Below are 21,318 nucleotides of genomic sequence, written 5' to 3'. Positions count from 1 at the left end.
TATGGACTATTATGGACCCAGAATCCAGAGTTTTATCCCGATTAGCTTGAAATTTTGCACAAGGAGTACAATTGGTAGTACAGTCATGTTTACCAAATTTGATTGAAATCGGTTCAGATTTAGATAAAGCTTCCATATATACCTTTCGCCCGATATGAACTAATATGGTCCTAAAAGCCACAGCTTTGTCCCAATTTGGTTGAAATTTTGCACAGGGAGTAGATTTAGCATTGTAGCTATGCGTGCCAAATTTGGTTGAAATCGATTCAGATTTAGATATAGCTCCCATATATATCTTTCGCCCGATATGCACTTATATGGACCCAGAAGCCAGAGTTTTATCCCGATTAGCTTGAAATTTTGCACAAGGAGTACAATTGGTAGTATAGTCAAGAAATCTTAAAAGAAATCTTAAACAACACTACAAAAACTGAGTACAACATAAATTTTCAGTGTAATGGTAAAAAATGTTTTCAGATTTTATTTTTCTTTTTGAATTTTATTTTGACACACTTTTGAGTGTGTGTCTTTTGAACATTTTAATGGTTATATTGTATATAAATAACTGATATACGATTTTTTGTTTTTGGTGTTCCTTTTTGTCACTTTCCTTAGTGAATTAATTAACCAAGAAAAATGGTCGGCTTTTTAGCTTACCTCATGCCCAAATTTATAAGAAATGACAATCATAAAAATTAAAAAAAAAAATACACACAAAAGATTCAAGGGAAACAGGTGAACCTTCAACTTCATTTGTTTACTATATCTGTGGTCCAATAATACTCAGGCTTATATCATGTATATCATCAGTTGAATAAGTTCACTTTTTTTTTGTTATGCATTTGTAACAATTATAAATTGTGCTTAACAGGATTGCAGTTTTATTTTTATAATTCGTATTGAAAGTCATACCTGTGGGAATATATGTGGGGTTTTGTGAATAAACAGGTTAACCCTTATACTACGTTGGGGTCATTTGATGACCCATATCGTATTTTTCAACACCGCATATCTTACTGTTCGAATATAATTAACAATTTCTATCACTCAGTGTATTAATTGGTAACATATGCTGAATTCATGCTGAATAGTAAAAACTTTTAATTATAATCAAAAAAAAAAAACAAGTAAGGAAAGCCTAAAGTCGGGCGGGGCCGACTATATTATACCCTGCACCACTTTGTAGATCTAAATTTTCGATACCATATCACATCCGTCAAATGTGTTGGGGGCTATATATAAAGGTTTGTCCCAAATACATAAATTTAAATATCACTCGATCTGGACAGAATTTGATAGACTTCTACAAAATCTATAGACTCAAAATTTAAGTCGGCTAACCCACTAGGGTGGAACACAATGTTAGTAAAAAAATATGGGAAACATTTAAATCTGAAGCAATTTTAAGGAAACTTCGCAAAAGTTTTTTTATGATTTATCCCTCGATATATATGTATTAGAAGTTTGGGAAAATTAGAGTCATTTTTACAACTTTTCGACTAAGCAGTGGCGATTTTACAATGAAAATGTTGGTATTTTAGATTCAGATTTAGATATAGCCGCCATATATATTTTTCACCGATCTGGTAATAATTGGCTTGTATATCAACCGATCTTCCTCAAATTCCGTACATGCTAATATTTTATGAGTCTCGAAAAACTTGCAAAATATCAGCCAAATCGGTTCAGATTTAGATATAGTTCCCATATATAGCTTTCGCCCGATTTACACTCATTTGCCCACAGAGACCAATTTTTTACTCCGATTTAGTTGAAATTTTGCACAGGGAGTAGATTTAGCATTGTAGCTATGCGTGCCAAATTTGGTTGAAATCGATTCAGATTTAGATATAGCTCCCATATATATCTTTCGCCCGATATGCACTTATATGGACCCAGAAGCCAGAGTTTTATCCCGATTAGCTTGAAATTTTGCACAAGGAGTACAATTGGTAGTATAGTCATGTACAATGGGTAGTATAGTCATGTTTGCCAAATTTTGGCCGAATTTGGTTGAAATTTTGCACTAGGAGTACAATTAGTGGTATAGTCATATGTGCCAAATTTGATTGAAATCGGTTCAGATTTAGATATAGCTCCCATATATATCTTTCGCCCGATATGGACTATTATGGTCCTAGAAGCCAGAGTTTTGGCTCAATTTGGTTCAAATTTCGCACACGAAGTACAATTCGGAGTACAGTCATGTGTGCCAAATTTGATTGAAATCGGGTCAGATTTAGATATAGCTCCCATATATATCTTTCGCCCGATATGGACTAATATGTTCCTAGAAGCCAGAGTTTTGGCCCAATTTGGTTGAAATTTTGCACTAGGAGCACAATTAGTAGTACAGTTAATTGTACTCAATTTGATTGAAATCGGTTCAGATTTAGATATAGCTCCCATATATATCTTTCGCCCGATATGGACTAATATGGTCCTAGAAGCCAGAGTTTTGGCCCAATTTGGTTGAAATTTTGCACTAGGAGTACAATTAGCAGTATAGTCAAGTGTGCCAAATTTGATTGAAATCGGTTCAGATTTAGATGTAGCTCCCATATATAGCTTTCGCCCGATTTACACTCATATGACCACAGAGGCCAATTTTTTACTCCGATTTAGTTGAAATTCTGCACAGGGAGTATAATAAGCATTGTAGCTGTGCGTGCCAAATTTGGTTGGAATCGGTTTAGATTTAGATATAGCTCCCATATATATGTTTTTCTAATTTCGACAAAAATGATCAAAATACTAACATTTTCCTTGTAAAATCACCTCTGCTTAGTCGAAAAGTTGTAAAACTGACTGTAATTTTCCTTAACTTCAAATACATATATATAGCAATAAATCATAAATAAACTTTTGTGAAGTTTCCTTAAAATTGCTTCAGATTTAAATCGTTCCCATATTTTTTTTACTAACATTGCGTTTCACCCTAATGCATTAGCCGACTTAAATTTTGAGTCTATAGAATTTGTAGAAGTCTATCAAATTCTGACCAGATCGTGAGATATTTAGATGTATGTATTTGGGACAAACCTTTTATATATGGCACCCAACACAATTGACTGATGTTGTATGGTATCGAAAATTTAGATCTACAAAGTGGTGCAGGGTATAATATAGTCGGTCCCGCCCGACTTTAGACTTTCCTTACATGTTTTTTCTTTAATTTTTTATTAAATTTACAACAAAAATCTTTTAAAATTTCGTACCTATGTTAAAGTCGTATGTCGTTGAAGTACGGCGAGTTTTTCTTAAAGTGACAAAAATTTTTGATTTGAAGAAGTAATCTTTAAATTAACTGAGATATTAAATCTTTGGATTAAAATTAAAAAAAAAGCTTCAAATATAGGCTAAGACTTATTTTGAGGAATTTGTCTTTTTGGTTTGAAGGCCTTTTAATTAAATTATTAAAGGGAAAATGTCTTTTTTGGATCCGGAATGGTGCAAAATTAACGCACTAAAAAAAGCACGCCCTGCACCCAGAGGAGGAATATGAACACCTCAAACATGTTTTAAGAGCAAAATGATATATTTGGGTTGTGACCATGTAACATGGTTTTCGCAACCGTGTTATTTTCTCGGAAATCATGTATCTGATTTCGGCAAGCAGGTTATATTTGACGAGAAAATAACATTTTAGTGACAAACATGTTACATGGTCACCATACAAAAATAACATTTCGCTCTTGAAACATGTTTGAGGTGATCATATTCCTTCTCTGCGTGTAGTAATTATGCTATGTTTCAAGTTAACACTTTTTTGCTTTGAGGTCAAGATGCAAAAAGGCAACAAACGTAAAGAAAATTTCATTAATTTTGAAGAATTTGTTAAAATTATTAAAGCCAAGTTTACCTTAGTCAAACAAAATGTTCTTTCATGTTAAGACACCCATTTCAACCATGTCAAATCACTTAATTGTAAGGATTATAAGACTACATTGAAAAGCGTATCGACTTTTAGGCAAGGAAAAAAACTTCATATCAGAGAAATGAGTCTTCTATGCTGAGCAAAATTCGCATTCGTATTTTAAGGACATGAAATCTTTGGTCTCACGACAATATTTTTTTCAGTGTTGAATGTATCCCTATTACGATTCCTCGCTTCTTTAGCACGAAATCAACACCAAGAAAATTTTGGTAAAGACAAAATCGTATAAATCGTGTGTTATCAACTTTTCAGTTATAGTTCATTCAATAAAATTTTTGTCAAGACTCACACCTGTCTTAAGTCTTTCGTTTTGTTTTTTGTGTTTTGCAGACGTAGAACACAGAAGTTTCAACTTCAATTAATTTAACAATTGTTAAAAACTATACCAACTTTAATTAGTTTACTTGGCACTAGTTTGAATGCTAAATACTTGGTATTTTCTATTCATAAATGTTCAAATTCCATGTCAATTTTCTAATACTAATCAATGTCTTATAGATTGTATGTGTTTTTCCATTGTATGTCATGCATTTCAATGTTTCAAATCGCCGTTTTTAAAAACTAATTCATGCATAATTAAAACCAAAATAGCTGAAACCACACATAAAGTGGAATTTAGTCAGTGTCTTGATGAACTTGACCTGATTTTCAAATTCTTGATAATTTGTAATATCTTTGAGAAAATATCGATATGTAGTTTTAGTATAGGTATTTATTAGTTTTGAGGAGATATAAAAGTTGTTTTAACCATTGGATAGTATACAGACTATATTATGTGATTTAGTTTTTTTGCCAAGCCTATACAAATTAAAAAAAAAAACTCTTAAGGTTAATGTCAAAGACCACAAGTTTCTTAAGAAACTGCAAAATATGGGTGGAGCTCTGTATTCAGGGCAAGCCAGATATTTGATAAATTATAATTGAGAAAGTTATACAAGGAGATTACCTTGTGTGACATTAAACTATACTTCAAGAGTTTTGTTATTTTTAATCAACTATTTGAAAAAATTGGATATGGACAAGGAATCTGAAATCCGAAAACACTGTATAGAGAAATTGCCGAATCTATGCACAATTTCACGTTGAGAACATAGTGGTGTAATGAGATTGGAAATTTTAAAGAAAAACCAGATGATTTTCTTTTAAATCAAATCGTCGTAAAATTAAAATTTTTAAATAAAAAGAATAAAACGTCTTTTAAGACTTCAACATAATTTATACTTGAAGTTTGTGTTTGAATTTAAAATTGAAATTGCGATTCGCAAAAGTAGCAAAACAATTATTGTTGAACTTTTCCCTCCTCCAAAAATATTTTAGTAAGAACAAAGATTTCTGCCTACACTCAAACAAGTCCAAAGATTTTAAGGATTTTGGTGTTGATTCCTATCCAATGACAAAGATATTTTTTATGGAGCTATATCTAAATCTGAACCGATTTAGATGATATTTGACAGGTTTGGTTGGTACTACGGAAGGTTACCTTTTGCTAAATTTGAGTAAGATCGGGTAATAAATAAGGGTTCTGTGGCCAAATTTGGGAAAATCGGGCGATACATATATATGGGAGCTATATCTAAATCTGAACCGATGTAGATGATATTTGGCAGGTTTGGTTGCTACTACGGAATGTTACGGTTTGCTAAATTTGAGTAATATCGGATAATAAATAACGGTTTTATGGCCAGATTTGTGAAAATCGGGCGATACATATATATGGGAGCTATATCTAAATCTGAACCGATTTGGATGATATTTAGTAGGTTTGATTGATATCACAAAAGGTTACCTTATGCTAAATTTGAGTAAAAGCGGGTAATAAATAAGGGGTTTGTGGCCGAATTTGGGAAAATAGGGCGATAGATATATATGGGAGCTATATCTAAATCTGAACCGATTTCCAACCAAATTCAATAGCGTTCGTCCTTGTGCCCAACAAACACACTGTACCAAATTTCATCAAAATCGGTTAATAATTGCGACCGGAATCCTGCGAACAACAAATACATGGACAGACGGACGGACGGACACCAAGCGCTAGATCGACTCAGGAGGTGATTCTGAGTCGATCGGTATATATTTTATGGGGTCTAAAATCAATATTTCTGGTAGGCACATTTTTTGGTTTAGAGAATAAAAATTTGGGATTTTTGTTTTTATGCCCTCCACCATAGGATGAGGAGTATATATTAACTTTGTCATTTCGTTTGTAACACATCGAAATATTGCTCTAAGACCCCATAAAGTATATATATTCTGGTTCGTGGTAAAATTCGGAGTCGATCTGAGCATGTCCGTCCGTCTGTCCGTCTGTTGAAATCACACTAACTTCCGAACGAAACAAGCTATCGACTTGAAACTTGGCACAAGTAGTTGTTATTGAAGTAGGTCGGATGGTATTGCAAATGGGCCATATCGGTCCAGTTTTACGTATAGCCCCCAAATTTGGCTTGCGGAACCTCTAAGAGAAGCAAATTTCATCCGATCCGGCTGAAATTTGGTACATGGTGTTATTATATGTTATTATATCGGTCCATAATTATATATAGCCCCCATAGGAGCGGTTTATATGGGCTTGCGGAACCTCTAAGAGAAGCAAATTTCGTCCGATCCGGCTGAAATTTGGTACATGGTGTTACTATATGGTCAGGAGCCACCGTGGTGCAATGGTTAGCATGTCCGCCTTGCATACACAAGGTTGTGGGTTCGATTCCTGCTACGACCGAAAACCAAAAAGTTGTTCAGCGGTGGATTATCCCACCTCAGTAATGCTGGTGACATTTCTGAGGGTTTCAAAGCTTCTATAAGTGGTTTCACTGCAATGTGGAACGCCGTTCGGACTCGGCTATAAAAAAAGTAGGTCCCTTGTCATTGAGCGTAACATGGAATCGGGCAGCACTCAGTGATAAGAGAGAAGTTCACCACTGTGGTATCACAATGGACTGAATAGTCTAAGTGAGCCTTATGCATCGGGCTGCCACATAACCTAACCTAACCTAGTATATTGTCTCTAACACCCATGCAAAAATTGGTCTACATCGGTCCATAATTATATATAGCCCCCATATAAACCGATTCACCGATTTTGCTTGCGGAGCCTCTAAGAGAAGCAAATTTCATCCGATCTGGCTGAAATTTGGTACATGGTGTTAGTATATGGTCTCTAATGACCATGCAAAAATTGGTCCACATGGGTCCATAATTATATATAGCTCCCATATAAACCGATTCCCCGATTTTGTTTGCGGAGCCTATAAGAGAAGCAAATATCATCCGATCTGGCTGAAATTTGGAACATGGAGGTACTATATGTCTCTAATGACCATGCAAAAGTTGGTCCACATGGGTCCCATATAAACCGATCCACAGATTTGACCTCCGGAACCCCTTGGAAAAGCAAAATTCATCCGATTCGGTTGACATTTGGTACGTGATATTAGTATATGGTATCCAACAACCATGGAAGAATTGGTTCATATCAGTCCATAATTATATATAGCCCCCATATAAACCGATCCCCAGATTTGACCTCTGGCGCCTATTGCAGAAGCAAAATTCATCCGATCTGGTTGAAATTTGTTACGTGGTGGTAGTATATGATATTCAATAACCATGGCAAAAGTGGTCCATATCAGTCCATAATCATATATAGCCCCCATACAAACCGATACCGAGATTAGGTTTTGGAGCCTCTTGGAGGAGCAAATTTCATCCGAGTCAGTTTAAATTTGGTACATTGCGCTAGTATATGGCCGTTAACAACAATGCCTAACTAGGTCCATATCGGTCTATAGTTATATATATCCCTCAGATAAATCGATCCCCAATCACACACAAATTGGTCCATATCAAGTTCATAATTGTATATAGCCCCCATATAAGCGACCCCCATATTTCAATTCTGGCTCTCTACGTACCGTGTCCATATCGATTCGTAATTATTTGTAGACTTTTCTATACATAACTTTTTTGTCTAATATATACCACATATGGACTAACTCACAATTTAGAAAACGATGCTAATTCGATTGTGGATGATAGTCTTTCGTAGAAGTTCCTACGTAGTCCATGGTAATGGGTATTTAAGATTCGGCCCTGCCGAACTTACTGCTTTATATACTTGTTGTTTTTTTTTTTTTTTGAAATTTGGGTTCTTGGGTGTTTCGAGAAATTTTCAATATATGCCAATGTTTCTTACACCATTTGATTTCTATTATGAAATAAACATTTATGCTAATTCGATTTATTAATTTGCTTAAAACCGGAAGTTGGAATATTCTTTGAGGATAAATTCGAAATAAATTTGTGTATTTTATCAAAATTGATTTTAATCAATCTTCAAATAAAATTTAAATATTTTTAGGCCGTTTCTGGTGATGCTTTAGATCGTAACAAAAGAAAAATTACTGGAGCCACATTTGAGGCTAAAAATGCTGTCCTAGGTTTTGTGTTTGGCGTAAGTATTGGCAATGTGAAATATTTCAATCGATTACCTTAATAACCCATATTTTTTCTCCCCCCGCTTCCTTATGGATCTCTGATTGGCCCCACCACAGAAAATCGATAACTTCTTGGACACAAATATTCGTATCCTTGAACAATTGGATCGTGCCAATATTGAGAAGAACAAACAATGGGACATTCCAAAACCAGTACCAGTCAATGATGTTCAATCGTTGATTACAGCTGTGGTATCACCAAAAATTCGTGCCGTAGGCAATATTGCCAATGACTTGACAACAGGTGTTTTGACCACTATCACCGCTTTCAGTGGAAGTTCGGCTGGTGGTAATTCCAACAATCCAAATGCTGGTTTGGGTAATATTGTCTCCAAGGTTTTGGGCTTCTCTGGACCCATTCTACAAGGCTCTTCGGGTGGTGCTGGTGGTTCTACTACTCCAGCACCAGATTCAGATGAGGCTGGTTACTAAATAGATAATATTAACCAAACTCCATCAAACCCTTCATCCCAATAACCTGCCACCAGGAGAAACAAAAACATAAAATTAAGTTTTATACCCCTCCCCCCCCACAACGATAAGAGGTGTCTTTAAAATTTGTGGAAATCATTATATTTTTATTGTAAATTTTTTGTTGAATTTCGTAGTTTTAGTTTAGAAGTGAATTGTAATTCCATTATTTTCACCGATATCTATTTTTTAGAATTCGATCGAATTTTCCATTTATATTTCATTCGACTATTGGATATGCATTCATAAAATTAGACAAATTTTTCACTTTATCATTTTCACTATCGTTCCTATGGATACTTATGTATATCTGAAAATACCATTAGGTCCATGTATACCTTGATTTCCTTGTGTATATTATTTAAGAAAAAACAAAAAAATCACCTACACCTACACCCACACCCACATATATGTACTATTGTAAATATTTTGCTTTGCAAATTTTCCGATACTTTCCTGTAATTCTAATGTATTTTGCATTGTTGTATTTTATTATTTTTTTTACAATTAATTTGAAATAAAGGAGAAATGTCTGAAAACATTTTCTACAAGAAAATTGTTTCAAATAAAATTACTTTTGTTTTATATTAATCTAACATACGGCAAATTTTTTAGTAGGGCCGAATCTTATATACCCACCACCATGGTTAGGTTAGGTTAGGTGGCAGCCCGATGTATCGGGCTCACTTAGACTATTCAGTCCATTGTGATACCACATTGGTCAATTTCTCTCTTATCACTGAGTGCTGCCCGATTCCATGTTAAGCTCAATGACAAGGGACCTCCTTTTTATAGCCGAGTCCGAACGGCGTTCCACATTGCAGTGAAACCACTTAGAGAAGCTTTGAAACCCTCAGAAATGTCACCAGCATTACTGAGGTGGGATAATCCACCACTGAAAAACTTTTTGGTGTTCGGTCCAAGCAGGAATCGAACCCACGACCTTGTGTATGCCAGGCGGGTATGCTAACCATTGCACCACGGTGGATCCCACCACCATGGATGGCTTACAAAATTTTAATAAAGACGATTGTTTATAATCGTATTATAACACTGTAAAAAAATATTGTCTTGAGGCCAAAGATTTCGTGTCCTTTAAATAAGGTCAACGTTGCTTTAGTAATTCTGTAAAATTCTTTAAAATTAACAAAATCGTCTCTTGTTTCATTTTTGTATCTTGACTACACAGAAAAAAATATCAGGAAAATTTTTTCAATTAAATTTTTAATTGAGATTTAAAAAATATTCAATTAAAAATTTAATTGATTCAACAAATTTTTTAATTGAAACAAAAATCTCTCACAAAAATTAGTTGTATCAAATAATTTGTTGATTAGATCAATTAATTTTTTAATTTACTTTGGTAAATTAATCTATCATTTCTGTGATTGAAGACATTTCAATTAAAAATTAATTGGATCAATTAATTTGGTGATTGAAGATAAAAAACATTTTTTTTGTGTGTATAAAGCTAAAATGAGTTTAAAAATACGAGATGTCTTTCAGCACTTTATTTTTAAGACGATTTTTATTTGAAACATTGCATAATTTCTACTTGACGTCCAGTCTGAATTTGCCGTTAACACATTTTGCATTCAAAGAAAAGGTTTATTTGGATCCAAAGATGTTGAACTTCCCTTAAGGAAGTTGGTATGGTAGTGTAGTCTTCTTTAAATTAAAGACTTTGTAGCGACCTATCTGGCTATAAATCTAGGACCAATAGAATTTAAATTAGGATACGGATCTCATTTATCAAATTTTCGTTTTCGCGGTATATTAATAAACAAATGCGATTTAATTATAACGGATACTTCAAAGTAAGAAAAGTTTTCTTAATGCCAAAAAAACTTTAAATCAAAGATAAATCCTAAATCCTCAAAATAAGTCTTAGCGTTAAGTATTTGAAGCGTTTGTATTTTAAATCTAAAGAGTCAATATTTTAGTTACCTTAAGGACGATTTCTTCAAAATGTGATTCCTTACTTTAAGGAAAATGTGCCTTAGTTCAAAGACACGTGCCTTTAGCGGAGGGACGCAAATTTCCAAAATGTTTGTCCTAAATTTAATAAAAAAATCTTTTGAATCAATGATTATAAACTTTATTTATACCCTCCACCATATATTAACTTTGTCATTCCGTTTGTAACACATCGAAATATTGCTCTAAGACCCCATAAAGTATATATATTCTGGGTCGTGGTGAAATTCTGAGTCGATCTAAGCATGTCCGCCCGTCCGTCTGTCGAAAACACGCAAACTTCCGAACGAAACAAGCTATCGACTTGAATCTAGGCACAAGTAGTTGTTATTGATGTAGGTCGGATGGTATTGCAAATGGGCCATATCGGACCACTTTTACGTATAGATCCCATATAAACCGACGCTCAGATTTGGCTTGCGGAGCTTCTTAGAGGCGCAAAAGAAGCACATTTCATCCGATCCGGCTGAAATTTGGTTCATAGTGTAAGTATATGGTCTCTAACAATTATGCAAAAATTGGTCCACAACGGTACATAATTATATATAGCCCCCATATAAACCGATCCCCCGATTTGGCTTGCGGAGCCTCTAAAAGAAGCAAATTTCATCCGATCCGGCTGAAATTTGGTTCATAGTGTTAATATATAGTCTTTAACAAACATGCAAAAATTGGTCCACATCGGTCCATAATCATATATAGCCCCCATATAAACCGATCCCCAAATTTGGCTTGCGGAGCCTCAAAGAGAAGTAAATTTCATCCGATTTTGCTGAAATTTGGTACATGGTGTTGGTATATGGTCTCTAATAACCATGCTAAAATTGGTCCACATCGGTCCATAATTATATATAGCCCACATATAAACCGTTCTCCAGATTTGACCTCTGGAGCCTCTAGGAGGAGCAAAATTCATCCGATCCGGTTCAAATGTGGAACGTGGTGTAAGTATATGGTTTCTAACATACATGCAAAAATTGGTCCACGTAGGTTCACAATTATATATAGCCCCCATATAAACCCATCCCCAGATTTGGCTTGCGGAGCCTCTAAGAGAAACAAATTTCATCCGATCCGGTTGAAATTTGGAACATGGTGTTAGTATATGGTCTCTAACAACCGTGGCAGAATTGGTCCATATCGGTCCATAATTATATATAGGCCCCATATGAACCGTTCTCCAGATTTGACCTCCGGAGCCTCTTGGAGGAGCTAAATTCATCCGATCCGGCTCAAACTTGGTATATTGTCGCTAACAACTATACCAAAATTGGTCCATATCGGTCTGTTGTTATATATAGCCGATCTCGAATCACAAAAAATTGGTCCACATCGGTTCATAATCATGGTTGCCACTCGACCCGAAAATAATCTATCTAAATTTGATTTTTATAGAAAATTTTGTCAAAATTTTATTTCTATAGAAAATTTTGTCAAAATTTTATTTCTGTGGAAAATTTTGTTAAAATTGTATTTCTATAGAAAATTTTGTAAAAATTTCATTTCTATAGAAAATTTTGTCAAAACTTTATTTCTATAGAAAACTTTGTCAATATTTTATTTTTATAGAAAATTTTGTGAAAATTTCTATAGAAAATTTTGTCAAACTGAATTATAGACGTATTTAATCGTTTTGCCAGTATTGGAGATTTTCTCCAGAGTTAGGAATATTTCTTTGGAATTGGGACGCAATTTTTGAGTTGGAGACATGGAGATTTGGTGGGTAATTTCCGGAAATTTAGGGATTTTTTGGCGATTTGTCGAAATGTCTTGAGCATAATAATCAAGGTTTGATTACTTTTTTATATTAAATTAGATTTTTTACGTTCTTAAAATAGGCTTACAGGAGTACACCAAAAACTTCTCTTTATTCCACGACAGTTGAACTTGTAGGGGATGTAGCCTTTTGTTGGGAGGGCCAAGCGCTAATTTACATTTTACTCTACTTGGCTAAGACATTTTTCTACTATTAACATATGAAATCATTTCGTGGGAATTCGGGTAAAAGTATTGCTCCGCATGTGCTATATTTCTGATTTGGACAATATATTCCATAAATATGGATTTGATGAATATGGTTCATATCGACACATTTTTAAAAACGCCTTCATAAACCCTCAAAAAAAAAATAGCTTCTGTAACATATGCCCCAAACACATTTTGCTTCAAGCATATATCGTTTGTTTGTATTGTTCCAACATATTATGTTTCATCTTATAGCATACACTGGTAGAAACAATTTTAATGAAATTTTCTTTGTGTGTATTTTTAAGACGCCAATTGTGTATTGATCGATCATCCATTTTTATTTCTTAATGATTCTTTATACCTAAAAAAATTTAAAATAATTAAATTTGTAAATTATAACGGATTTTCTGCAGCAGAGCCATTCCTTTATTTTTGTTTCACAAAAAAATTCTCAAAAATTTGTTGGGGATTTTTGGGAACTAGAGCCACAAAAAAAACCAATTAAATGTGAATTTATTTTCTATTATTAAGTAAGCAAAACTCAAATAATAATTCAACCAGAAAAAAGATAATTCGGAATTCGGACTTGGCTACACCGAAAAAAAGTAAACTGTTTTATAGGAAGAATAAACTAACTCGTACGAAAATTGAACTAAATTTTACTCCACATTTTGAGATTTCCTTTAAGCGTTGTTAAAACCAGGAAGTAAACAAGACTTTAAAATAAAGTGTTAAAAATTCTCTTATTTTAAATGATTTTTTGCTTTGTACTCAAAATGCAAAAAGTCAACAATTTGAAAGAGAACTTTATTAATTTTGAAGAATTTTTTAGAATTATTAAAGCCAAGTTGACGTTTGTCAAAAAAAATTTCTTTTAAATTATGATACTTTGAATTAGGATACTTTACTTTAAGTCGAATCACTTAACTATAAGGAAAAAACGACTTCATTGAAAAGTTTATCGTCTTTTGGGTAAGGAAAAATGTGTTTTCTATGCTAAGCAAAATTTGGATTCGTATTTTAAGGACATGAAATCTTTGGCCTTATGACAATACATTTTTTCTGAACCTTCTTTGTAGTATGGAGACTAATATATTATAGGAAATATTGTAAAGAAAATTTCCCGGGAAAGCGAGAGTCAACATATGGAAAACCCACGTTCTCGCAGAAAATCCTAATTCCGATTAAAATGAATGCAAACCCAAACCAAAAATGAGTCCTTTGGTGAATTTCATGAAATTCAAAGCTCGTCATTGTCATTGCAAACTAGTACAAGTATCTTAGAATGATATTATCCTCATTTAAAGATGTATCGTGTTTTACCGAATTTATAATTTTACAATTGATGAAGAAATGATGTATGCACTTCGATTGGCGGTTATCCTATAATTTTACACATTAAAAGTACCTTGATAAATATATTACTTCCCATTACAAAGGTGGGGTGAAGAAAAAATAACGTTTATATTATTTGACTTAAGGCAGAAGAGTAATGTACCAAAAAATTTATTATAATCGGTTTATTATAACGGTGAAGGGTATAGAACGTCTCGGAACTTTTAATTTCTATGCTGTACTTATTGCTTAAGATTTCTTTTTAGATTGATCACAAAAGAGTTAAAAGAGCGACGAGTTCTATTACTATTACTGATGATACTCCAGAATTTGATCGTAGCAATGTATCAGTAGATTTTCCAGATGAACTTTTCAATCAATCGTTCTCATCGGTGACGAAAATTTCACAAAGAATTTCTAAGTTTATGCTGGTAAGTTTTATATAAATAAGCAAAAGTTACATTTAAATGTCATCAGAAATATTATAAAATAATAGAAAATTTAAATACTTTTGTTCACATGCACATTTGTAAAATATAATGATAATCAATTTAATTTATTTTTTGAATTTTTTAGAATTCCACCCGTCGTTTCGGCCGCTTTTTGCTATTTCTAAAGCCCATTTTCGGCGATGCTTTGGTTGTGAAGGGTTCAGAAGATCCTACAACAACTACTACTACAACCACTACTACGACAACAACTACTTCTAAGCCCATTGATTCCAATAATGAAATTTGAATTTATTTTATCAATACTTTTACTTATTTATATACATAAGATACTCGTAGTATTATTTGTTACAAGGTGGTTGAGTGATGTAGTATAAATTTCTATATATTTTTTTTTATCAAAATAAACTTTTCTCTAAAAAATCTAGAACTTACGGTTTTCTTCAAAATATATGATGTTATATTCTTTTTAAAGTTTTTTTTTTTTTTATTTTTTATTTCAATTGTAATTATTATTTGAGGTTTGTTATGGCATAGAAGGTTAATGAATTTGAGTCGTTGAAAGTAATATGTCAGATACCATTCTATACACGGCTGGCTGTACATGTTTTAGTCCGACCGAGTGGACATTTCCAGATCTGGGGGAGTGGGGGGCTTTATGGAGCATATACGAATTATATCCTTTGTAAATTGCCCACTGTACACCATTTTTTAATCTTAATCTTTAAAAGTATTATTTGAAATAGAAGAGCAGTACATTGATAAGATACGGTGCAAGTCAAATCTCATGTACCATCTGCAAAAACTTCTCCTAAAGACAATAGCTTACAGCGGCATTACCTTGGTTGTGTTTCGGGTCCGTGATAGAAGGTACCGCCCAAATTGAGCAAATTTCAATCCATCCGGTTGATATGTGATGTCAGTATATTCCTTGCCACCAATAAAATTGGAAATTCTCCTAAAGGGCTCAATTTAAAAAGCACTTTCAAAAATGTCTTCCCAAAGATGTTTAACTGCACACACAGAAAAAAATTACACGAAAGTTTTTCCAATTAAAATCTTAATTGAGTTTTAAAAAATATTCAATTAAAAATTTAATTGAATCAACAATTTTTTTTAATTGAAATAAACATCAATCACACAAATTAATAGTATCAATTAATTTTTTAATTGACTGTCAATTAATTTTTTAATTGACACTATCATTTTTGTGATTGAAGACATTTCAATTAAAAAATTAATTGGATCAATTAATTTCGCGATTGAATCAGAATTTTTTTTTTTGTGCAGGAACTTCATTTGAGTAAATTTTTTTTTAACTTTGTCATTCCCTTTGTAATACATCGAAATATTGCTCTAAGACCCCATAAAGTATATACATTCTGTGTCGTGGTGAAATTCTGAGTCGATCTGAGCATGTCCGTCCGTCCGTCCGTCCGTCCGTCTGGTGATGGGTTTATATGGGGGCTATATATAAATATGGACTGATATGAACCAATTTTTCCATGGTTGTTACAGACCATATACAAACATCATGTACCAAATTTCAGCCGGATCGGATGAAATTTGCGTCTCTTAGAGAATTCGCAAGCCAAATTTGGGGGTCCGTTTATATGGGGGCTATACGTAAAACTGGACCGATACGGCCCATTTGCAATACCATCCGAGCTACCTCAATAACAACTACTTGTGCCAAGTTTCAAGTCGATAGCTTGTTTCGTTCGGAAGTTAGCGTGATTTCAATAGACGCACGGACGGACGGACGGACGGACATGCTCAGATCGACTCAGAATTTCACCACGACCCAGAATGTATATACTTTATGGGGTCTTAGAGCAATATTTCGATGTATTACAAAGGGAATGACAAAGTTAATATACCCCCATCCTATGGTGGAGGGCTTCAAATATAGGAAACAAAATAATATAATAAATAAAAAATATAAAAATAATAAAGGAAGAAGCATCTATGGCTCGGAATCAATAAAATCTCTCTAAGGGTCAAAATCTTTGAAAATATATACTTTTTTTAGTGTAGATTCCAAGGAAATAAAATCAAAAAAAAAACAAGTAAGTAAAGTAGAAAGTCGGGCGGGGCCGACTATATCATACCCTAAACCACCATTACAGAATTAGTAATCATAAGCATTTGTGGGGTAACATATAGGTCTGGGAGATAAACCGCAGTTGCATATTTAAGAAAATTAGGGGGTACATGTCTATGGGTGCTTTGTGTCAATCTGACTATAGCTCATAGTCAATGTTGCCACGGAAAATGTTCGGTTTACCCTACAAGGACAAAAAATGTTCCCTACTTTCCCATACATTCAACGTATATAACTTAGAATATAAATTTGTATTACCACCACGGTTGCCACAGTTGGTATTATTCTACCCAAATTAGTAATCTTTTTTGTTAAATCTCTATAAAAATAAAATTTTGGAAAAAGTTTCTATAAACAAATTTTTGTGAGAAATTTTTCTATAGAAATAAAATTTTGAGAAAAAATTCCACAGAAATAAAATTTTGAGAAAAAATTCCACAGAAATAAAATTTTGAGAAAATTTTTTATAGAAATAATATTTTGAAAAAAAAAATCTATAGAAGTACAATTTTGACAAAATGTTCTATAGAAATAAAATGTTGACAAAATACTCTACAGAAATAAAGTTTACCACATATTGCTAAAGATCAAGCCTTGCCGGCTTCTAATTTCCTCCTCTAGAGCCACCAAAATGTAAAAATTATTACAAATTGTGTTGAGTGAAAATGTCCTATATTGTGGCCCTACAAGTCGCTAAATATTAGAAAAACCCTACATATAGGGAATTTTCCCTACTTCTAGCAACACTGGCTGTGTTGATATTGCGCCTACGGAGTTAGTATGCCACTAATATTGAGCCCATTATTAAAAAAGAGAAAATCGTTAAATTAGTGTGGGTAATAAATACAAATTTGTAAAAATCGAGCAATATTCTTATGTAAGAGCTACAAGTACGTATAAGTACGATCGGCTAGTACATCAAAATTTGAAATTTGAGTAACATTGGTTAATAAATAAGAGTACTATGGCCAAATTTGGGAAAATCGAGCGATGCATATATATGGAAGCTATATCTAAATCTGAACCAATTTGCATAATATTTGGCGGGTTTGATTAATACTACAAAAGGTTACCTTGTGCAAGATTTGAGTAAGATCAGTTAAGAAATGAGGCCTGTATGGTCAAACATAAGGTTATTAGAGGCGAATTTTTCAAAATCGGGTGATACATATATGGGAGCTATATCTACATCTGAACCGATTTCGATGAAATTTTGCACATATAGTTAGTACTATAGAGGACTGGATCTAGCCAACGTTTAGTAAGATCAGTTAATAAATAAGGGTTCAATGGCCCTGTTTGGGATAATCGGGCTATACATATATATGGGAGCTATATCTAAATCTGAACCGATTTCGATAATTTTTTGCACATAAAGTTAGTGCTAAAGAAGACTACATTTAGCCAAATATGGGTAATATCGGTTGATAAATAAGGGTTTTATGGCCAAATTTAGAAAAATCGGGCGGTACATATATATGGGAGCTATAGCTAAATGTGAACCGATTTCGATGATTTTTTGCACATATAGTTAGTGCTATAGAAGATTATATTTAGCCAACTTTGAGTAAGATCGGTTGATAAATAAAGGTTTTGTGGCCAAATTTGGGAAAATCGGGCGATACATATATATGAGAGCTATATCTAAATCTGAACCGATTTGGATGAAATTTTGCAAACTTGAAGAGCGACGGAAAAGATTACTTTTTGCCAAATTTGGTGACGATCCGTTTGAAAAAACGCGCAACGTGACCCCATTTGTCGAAATCGGGCGATACATTTATATGGGAGCTATATCTAAATTTGATCCGATTTCTTCCAAATTCAATAGCGTTCGTCCTTGTGCCCAAAAAATTCCCTGTACCAAATTTCATCAAAATCGGTTAATAATTGCGACCGGAATCCTGTGAACAACAAATACATGGACAGACGGACACCAAGCGCTATATCGACTCAGGAGGTGATTCTGAGTCGATCGGTATATATTTTATGGGGTCTAAAATCAATATTTCTGGTAGGCACCTTTTTTGGCCGATCAAACTTATTATACCCTGACCACTATGTGGTTTAGGGTATAAAAAGAAAAAATTGAAGTAAATATATTCAAATTTATTGCAAATTGTACTCGTTTTGGGTGAAAAATAAAATTCAACTTTTAGGTTTTATTGAAAATATTAAAAATATTAATTGGTGTGCTTTCTATTAACCGTTTAACTACATTCATATATTATTAAATTCCAAAAAATCAAAAGCCTTATATAATCATTTGATTTTAATGTCTTTTCAGAAACAACACAAACGTGTAAAACGCGCCACTGTAAATATACCTGATGATACACCCGAATTTGATAGAGGCAACGTATCTTTGGATTTTCCAGATGAGCTATTCAATCAATCTTTCTCAACACTGACGAAAATTTCACAAGCAGTTTCCAGACTTATTATGGTACGAATATAGCAATTAAGCTCTTTAAAAAAGTTTTATGTTAAATTTAACATGACGTTTCAACATTTTCTGTGTTAAGGTTGACAAATGTTAAACTTAATAAAAGCTTTGTTCAAATTTAAATATAAAGCTCAATTTATGTTAACGCTTAATTTTTCTGTTATTTAATAGAATTCTGCTCGACGTTATTCACGATTTGTGTTGTTTTTCAAACCCATTTTCGGTGATGCTTTAGTTGTTAAAGGTTCTGAAGATCCAACTACTACTACTACAACAACCAGCACTACTTCCAAGCCGAATGATAGCTTGAATGAAATTTAATTTATTTTAATATAAACAAATATAATTATTATTTACCACTTTTGGGATTTTCATATGTTCACAAGTATTTTTAAATTAATCACATATATGCATCTAAATATTAACTTATTCACATTAAATCATTTAAATATTTATATGTCATATAAAAACATTGCTTACTATTTATTCAAAAAATATGTTATATAATTATAAAAATATTGTAATTGTTGCAAAAAAAAAAAGTTTATGGTTGTTGTTTTTTTCTTTATATACGAAATAAAAACACTAAAAAATTTTCTCAGTTTTAATTATTTAAGAAGAATCAACTTTTTAATTATATGACGATTGTGCTGTGAAAGACTAGTCAAATATTTGACGATGTTTTCCAAAATTTCCTTTTTTCTAGTCTGAACTTTATTTTCGGTCGGACCGAAAAGTGTTAATTTCCGACTCTTGAAAAGTGTTAATTTCCGACTCTTAAAACGGACCATTTAAGTTTAGATTAGGGATTCTAAAAACTTAATATAATTGACTCAAAGGACGGGTGACATATAAAATTTGTATATATTATGTCGTAAGTTCAGCCAAGCCGAATCTTATGTACCATCCACCATGGACTGCGTACAAAGTTCTAATAAAGATTGTCATCCACACGCAAAAAAATAATTCTTTCCTCCCAAACGAAATTTTAGACAAACAAAGTTCGTTTCTCATTTGCATTTCGCTGTAACGAAGTGTATTTGGAAGAAAAGTATATACTTTTTGTGATAAACTTTTATTCTTTTGCAGGATGGAAAAACAATTTCATAAAGACTAACTCAAAAAAAAAAAATATTTTTTTCTTGCTAATTGAATTTTCCCTCACTTCTTTCTCACATACACGAGGTTTTTTTAGTTCTTAATACCTTTTCCTGAATACCAACAATGTAGAAGAAATTATACGATTTTATAAATTTAAAAATTTTTTTTTACCTTTCGCCTGGTCGGAGAATCGAACGGCGGACCATGCACTTTGTAAGCCAACACACTAACCACTGAGCTATGTACCTGTTATGGTCATCAATAGATAATTATCCATATAAGTTATATTTATATAGCATAGCTTGCGGCGCCCAAGAACCGAATATACAAAGTTTATTTAACAGAAACAAACATTTAGTCCGACTTGCATGCCAAGGGTCGTGGGTTCGATCCCTGCTTCGACTAAAGTTTTTGTTTGTTTTTACATATATTCCAGATATGTTCGGAAGATTCCGAAAAAATGTTCAATATTACATTGTACTATATTCAATTTTGAACTGTAAAATGTGTCTTATTAAAGACCTAAAGTCAGAAAAGAACAGTGTTTGATATAAACGAAATGGACTCTGTTGTTGTTTCAAAAATAACTTTTTTTATTGAAAAAATAAAAATTTTGTAACAAACGAATTTTTTTGGTGATAAAAGTTTAAAATTTTCGAAGCAATTCAAAAAACTCTAACAAAAGAAAAACGATTTCGGTACACGTTTTCCAAACGTTTTTTTCTTTGCGTGTACAAACGGAATGATAAAGAATACCAAATTATCTGCCACCGGTTGAAATTTGTTCCTCCATGAGGATCCAGAAGTAAAATCATGAGGATTGGGTTATATGGAGCAACATTAAATTATGAACCAATGTTTTTCCTGGATATTAAAAAGCATATCACGTACCGAATTTTAACCGTATAGGAAGAAAGTTGCTCCTTCACGAATATTCGGAGGCCAAATTTAGAGATCGGTTTATGTGGAGGCTATATATAATTATAGAATGACTTCAAGTACCAAATTTACAGTGGATCGGATAAAATTTACTC

The 21,318-nt window shown here is 33.0% G+C and overlaps 1 protein-coding gene across 2 annotated transcripts in view; it reads left to right on the top strand.

Moving 5' to 3' along the window:
• LOC142230279 (uncharacterized) overlaps positions 1-9,475 on the top strand; it is a 70,230-nt gene extending 60,755 nt beyond the window's left edge. For both annotated transcript variants that reach the window (XM_075300929.1, XM_075300928.1), the window contains exons 3-4: positions 8,298-8,390; positions 8,491-9,475. In XM_075300929.1, the coding sequence (XP_075157044.1) occupies positions 8,298-8,390; positions 8,491-8,865 (468 nt within the window). In that variant the 3' untranslated portion in view covers positions 8,866-9,475. The remainder of the gene's footprint in view (positions 1-8,297; positions 8,391-8,490) is intronic.
• Positions 9,476-21,318: the final 11,843 nt, after the last annotated feature.

The sequence above is a fragment of the Haematobia irritans genome, chromosome 3 (assembly GCF_050003625.1).
Source record: "Haematobia irritans isolate KBUSLIRL chromosome 3, ASM5000362v1, whole genome shotgun sequence".
Taxonomy (NCBI): Eukaryota; Metazoa; Arthropoda; class Insecta; order Diptera; family Muscidae; genus Haematobia; species Haematobia irritans.
Note: the sequence above shows the minus strand (reverse complement) of the source record. Positions and strands in the feature narration are given on the sequence as shown.